Raw genomic sequence first — 5,310 nt, forward strand, 5'->3', positions numbered from 1 at the left:
ATCTTTCCTTTTTCTTAGACATATCTATTGAAAGTGAATTGATAAATAATTTAGCAATCCAAATAAAAAATTAAAATGGATTTCAATACCCACCCATATACTATAAATCTTACTTGTAATGGAAAATAAATAATTGAAACATATAAGATGTTGAGAATGTGTATCAAAACATTTGGTGTAATCCACGCATTGAAAGAATAAACATACTAGAATTCATAATCTAAAGGTCCAAAACATTGTCTACATCAAAAGAATGAATTAACTGACAAACACATCAAACAATTGTAAATGTTATTATATAGATAGAAAAAGATAAGCTTAGGTATTTACAACAATAATGTGTAGTAACTACTTACATGACCCTAAGATAATAGCACAGAAAAATTCAAATGTTAAAAATATAATTTCAACTTTTCAAAAGGTAACTCTTTCATTTGTGGTTGCTAATTCACTATGTACAATGGTGTGATGGGATCAAACTTAGTGATAGAATGCATGGTGAAAAAAATGAGTCGTTTGTTGCAATAGAATGTGAGACTTTAACATAATGGTTTCAATCAAATGGTTAACATGGAGAAATGCTAACCAAAAAGTTGTGTTTAGTCCTCATTGTAGCCCTCATATGTAATAGTTGAGAAGGCCAAGCAAATTCCTACAGTTAGAAAGTAGGATGGCATATATTTAAGCTTAATTAATAGACACGGTTAGTAGATAACTTTGAGAAATATGACACTTCAGTCCTATTTGGGCATTTATGTCTTTAACATTGAGGTCCAGTGCCTGCACAATCCCATAGGACAATACAATAGTGGAACAAGTTTGCATGGCCTTTGTTTTATCCTTTCTACATGCCCAAGCTTGAAAAAAAAAAAAAAACATTGTATATGTATAAAAATTGAAATATATTTAGGATTTCTTTTCTTTTCTTTCTTTCTTTTTTTTCAAATTTGAAATTTGACAAATTTCTTGTGCATGCAAATCCATGATTTATAAAAGCCTTTTGCTGCTTATAGCATTCAAATGAGACATTTATAAATAGATAAGAAAGGAATCCAATGACAGTAAATAGAAATAGATAAGAAAGGAATCCAATGACAATAAATGAGAGTTGGGGACGACCGACAAAGAGAAAGGGATGAAGCAATCATGGGGTGGCTATTGCTGGAACACTTTCTACATGAGAAAGAGTCGGGCCCTAATGGGCATGCAACGAAGGCGAAGGGAAGTCCAAGTGGGCAAGATGGCGAAGAGAAGAAGTCACCCTATAGTTTGCAAGACTTCTAGGTGAATGGTCCCTTGGGGGTCCCGAAGCAATAAAGGTGTGTGGGCAAATGATGAAAGTTTTGTCCATGTTTTGTTGAGTAGGCTTTGTAGTAGTATATTTTTTTAAACATAATCATAATAGTTCATTTCAACAAAGTCGATAGTGAAAGTAAATAGAGAAAATGATTTTTCATTCAGTTGGTAAAGGAGGACTGTGAGCATGTAGGTCAATTACAAGTTTAATACCTGGAAAACTCTTTGGGTCTGCATAGTTCTCTATATTGTTGGTCCTCTTCGATGAGTTGTGTCTATTTGGACAAGGTCCTCTGCTCTGTGTGCTTGTTTGGTCCTCTTTGATGCTTGATGTGTGTTTCTCTTGCTGCAATGGTTATCGTGTCTTTCTCTGTGAGTGCAATGAGATGAGAACTTGTCTTTTTTTATACAAACATGATGTTGTGCAATCTTTAATGTCTGTACTGTTTTGAAATTGAAATACGAATCTCCATTAAATTTGCAGATGCAATTCATTTAAGCTTGACTTGATTGTTTTTGTATGGAATATGGTGGCCTTAAATGTTTCTTGTTGTGGATGCAGGTGGGAATGGTCGCTACATGACCAAAATGCACGTGAGAACTGACCAGTACATGATGGTTCGAGGTGGATAGATGGGACAGAGGGTTGACAACTGTGTTGGTGTTGTGGTGCTTCATGGTGCACATGTGGACTAGCCATGTCTGTTTAGGTGTTATTTGATGGGACACTTATGATCCACGTGTGCGTTGGTGGCAATATGAAGTAGTTATTTGTGGTCTTTTAGTTGGTCTCGGGGTCTATAAATGTGATGTATGTTTCTCGGCTATGATTTTAAAAAGACTCTTAGTTTTTGATAATTCGGCCTAATTTTGGGCACTTTGTAATGTGCACGTGGGCAGTTGAGGACTTGTTAGTTGTAGTGCTACTTGTTTGACCGATTACATTACTCCTCTATGTTTTATATTTAAATATACAATAGAAATACTTTGTTATTAAAACGTGTTAAGTTTTTAATGGGATGATTATTGATTTAAATATGTATATATTTTGATTTTGGTCGTGACAGTCAGGTTAGACACTCAACTGTGGGGCCCAAACATCGCACGGCCTATATCATGTTCTGAAACCTCGCCCATGTATTGGCTCCTCTCCCCTACATAAATTAGAATATGGGGGAATATATGTTGAAGTTTGTTTGTGACCATGTATAATTTGGTCGAAACGGTCATGACTCTGTAGGTTTTTTTAACGGTGTCAAGCCCTTTATGGTTATTTGAATATTTCGAATATAAAGGTGTAAGCCACGACTCCCTCTCTTATTTGAAATACTAAGCGCACTAAGAATCCAATCTAACTATGCGCTTAATTCCATTCTAGTATTGAGAATTCTGAATCCAATCTAACCATGCGCTTAATTCCATTCTAGTATGGAGAATTCTGAATCCAATCTAGCTATGGGCTTTATTCCATTCAATGAAGCAACAAGATATTCAAGTATTGAGAATTCTGAGGACGCATTCAAGCGGACGAAGAAAATAGCATAGCAGGCAAGGTTAATGGCAAGAGCAGTCGCAACAGGGATTTCTGCATTAACAGATGATTTGCTTACAACTCATATTTTGTCAAATATTTCTTTCAGAGATGTTGTGCGCTCTTCCCTTGTCTCTCACAGATGGCGATACTTGTGGAAGAAATTACCATTTGTCATTTTTTGTTGCCAAGATTTTGAGAACCAAACAGATAACAAGATAGAAGCCATAATTGAAAAAGCCCTGCTCCACCACGATGGTCGTCTTTGCTGTTTGGACGTTGAAATCGCCATGGATGACCCTAAGACTGCCAATATCAACAATTGGATTCGCCTTGCAGCTGAAAAAAAGGTGGAACGCATGCATCTGTATATCTCTTATAGAGATCCAGAGAGGAGGCTTGATGCTTCTTCCGTGGTGGAGCTTGGGGACTCTGTTTTTAGCTGTGAAAACCTCACGGCTATAATAGCTAAATTCATCAATCTTCCCCAAATACTCACTGATTTGGGGGCTTTCCGATTCCTGAAAACGCTTTATTGTGACGCCATTTTCAATATGGATGATGCCATGTTTGAGGGATTCATGGCCCTCTGCCCACATCTTCAAAATTTGGGAATTCGCGGTTGTTTAGGGTTGAAACACTTGAATATACGTTTTCCCAATCTTAAATACCTAGATCTAGGAATTTTAAGCCGTGATACATCATTGCAGGTGGCTTGCCCTCTGTTGACAGAAATCTGCCTCATGGACTATGAGCAATACCAAGGGCTTAGATTACTACAAGGAATTTCAAGTTCAGAATCTGTTACAATAATTAATCTTCAAAATTATACTAGAGGCAATGCCATCAATCCAGGACTTCCTAGTATTTCTGTTCTTAATGGGTTTCCTCGGCTCGAACTGTTGAAAATCCATGGCCCATGTTTCAAGGTTAGTGAGTTAAATATTTTGGGCTTCTGATGATAGTTTTGTGTCCTTCATGTACTGTAGAGAATGGTATTTAGTTGTTGTTCTTGTTTTTGTGGAGAATGATATTTAGTAGTTCTTCCACACCATATGATCTATTATCAGAATGGTAGAAATTTTAAAATAAACATATACATCTAATCTTTCTGTTGTTCTTGTTTCTTTCAAATTCTGATGATGGATCACAACGTGTGATTCGAAACATGGATGCAAATAAGCATACACATTCTAATCCAAAATAAGAACAACAATTATTATTCTTTTGATCTTTTATATATGTATTCTTCTGAACCCACATTATGTTTGATGCAGGATATGATATCAGATGAGATTTCAATAGCAGAGTTGACATTGCCAAATTTGAAGATGGTGCATGCCCATATTGGGCAATACAAGGGTGGACAATCGGTGAAATTTTTGGGTTTTCTTCTGAGAAATTGTCCATTAACTGTAATAAGGATCTTATTGACAAAAGACTGCCATGGAATCATACAAAATAAATTTCTAGATTTGAAAAAGGAGTTCCCAAAATCAAGATTATCCATTGACACAAGAAGAAGACCAATGAAGTGGGATGAACTTTGTCAATCTTGTGACAAATATATTGAATATTTATGATAGATTAGCAGAATTGAGTTAGTATTACGGAACCTCAGGTAATTGTTGGGCTAGAGAAGGATGTACCATTCGATACAGAAATTTCATATTGTGTTAAGATATTCCATGGAGAAAACAGTACAATTTATGTTGGGTAGGAGACTTTGCGATTTCTTGTATCATGGGAAATTCACTTTGTTAATTTTAATTGTGTGAACACATTCAGTAATCAGAAGTTGTTTTAGGGATAGACCTTATATTCCCAACAGATGAAAGAAGGCATAATAGCTTAAAAAAATTTAAAAAAAAAATTAAAATAAATAAATAAAATTAGCATTGATGATTGTACTTTGCTTTCAGACCACTTAAAAAATGACATGAAACGTAGTTAAACAGGGTCACAAATTTTGGGTGAAAACTTTCATCCATATTCTATCATCACAAGGGCAAAGCATTGAAAGATCCCGTGTGCTTTAGAAATGCATTTTTCCCAACACGTTACACTTTCTTGCATTAGCATGTCTATAACTATAACAACTATATTCTTTCCTTGTTCAATATGAACATACTAACCTTTTGCTACAATTCTCATAATTTTCATTCTATGTTCTAACAATCTATCTTAGTATGTTTATCTAGGGCTTCACCAATTTCGAAATTTTTTTATTTTTTATTTTTGATAAACTTCAACTCTAAATAATGTATACTTTTTTTGATTGAATATGGACATTAAATCAGATATAACAATAATTTGAGTTATGATAGACTATATGAATATGGATTGATCATTGTTTAAAATTTGTCTGGCCTATCTACCTAAGCCTTCCTATATATTAAGTTGCAAAAACTAAATACCTAGAAAAATGAGCTCAACCATCATAATGTGGGCAATGGCTATGCAGCGGACAGAATGGCCCGCCC

General features: G+C 35.0%; 1 protein-coding gene across 1 annotated transcript; it reads left to right on the forward strand.

Moving 5' to 3' along the window:
- Nucleotides 1-2,549: 2,549 nt before the first annotated feature.
- Nucleotides 2,550-4,511, forward strand: LOC131062844 (putative FBD-associated F-box protein At5g56440). The gene is made up of 2 exons (XM_057996583.2): nucleotides 2,550-3,756; nucleotides 4,105-4,511. The coding sequence occupies exons 1-2, from the start codon at nucleotides 2,854-2,856 to the stop codon at nucleotides 4,408-4,410; spliced, it is 1,209 nt and encodes a 402-aa protein (XP_057852566.2). The 5' UTR covers nucleotides 2,550-2,853; the 3' UTR covers nucleotides 4,411-4,511.
- Nucleotides 4,512-5,310: the final 799 nt, after the last annotated feature.

Source organism: Cryptomeria japonica, chromosome 9, assembly GCF_030272615.1.
Source record: "Cryptomeria japonica chromosome 9, Sugi_1.0, whole genome shotgun sequence".
Taxonomy (NCBI): Eukaryota; Viridiplantae; Streptophyta; class Pinopsida; order Cupressales; family Cupressaceae; genus Cryptomeria; species Cryptomeria japonica.

Bases quoted from the DNA above. Each gene is read 5' to 3' on its own strand.
- LOC131062844 (XM_057996583.2), top strand. From the start codon at position 2,854: ATGGCAAGAGCAGTCGCAACAGGGATTTCTGCATTAACAGATGATTTG. The intron at 3,757-4,104 runs GTTAGTGAGTTA...TGTTTGATGCAG, and splicing joins TCCATGGCCCATGTTTCAAG to GATATGATATCAGATGAGAT.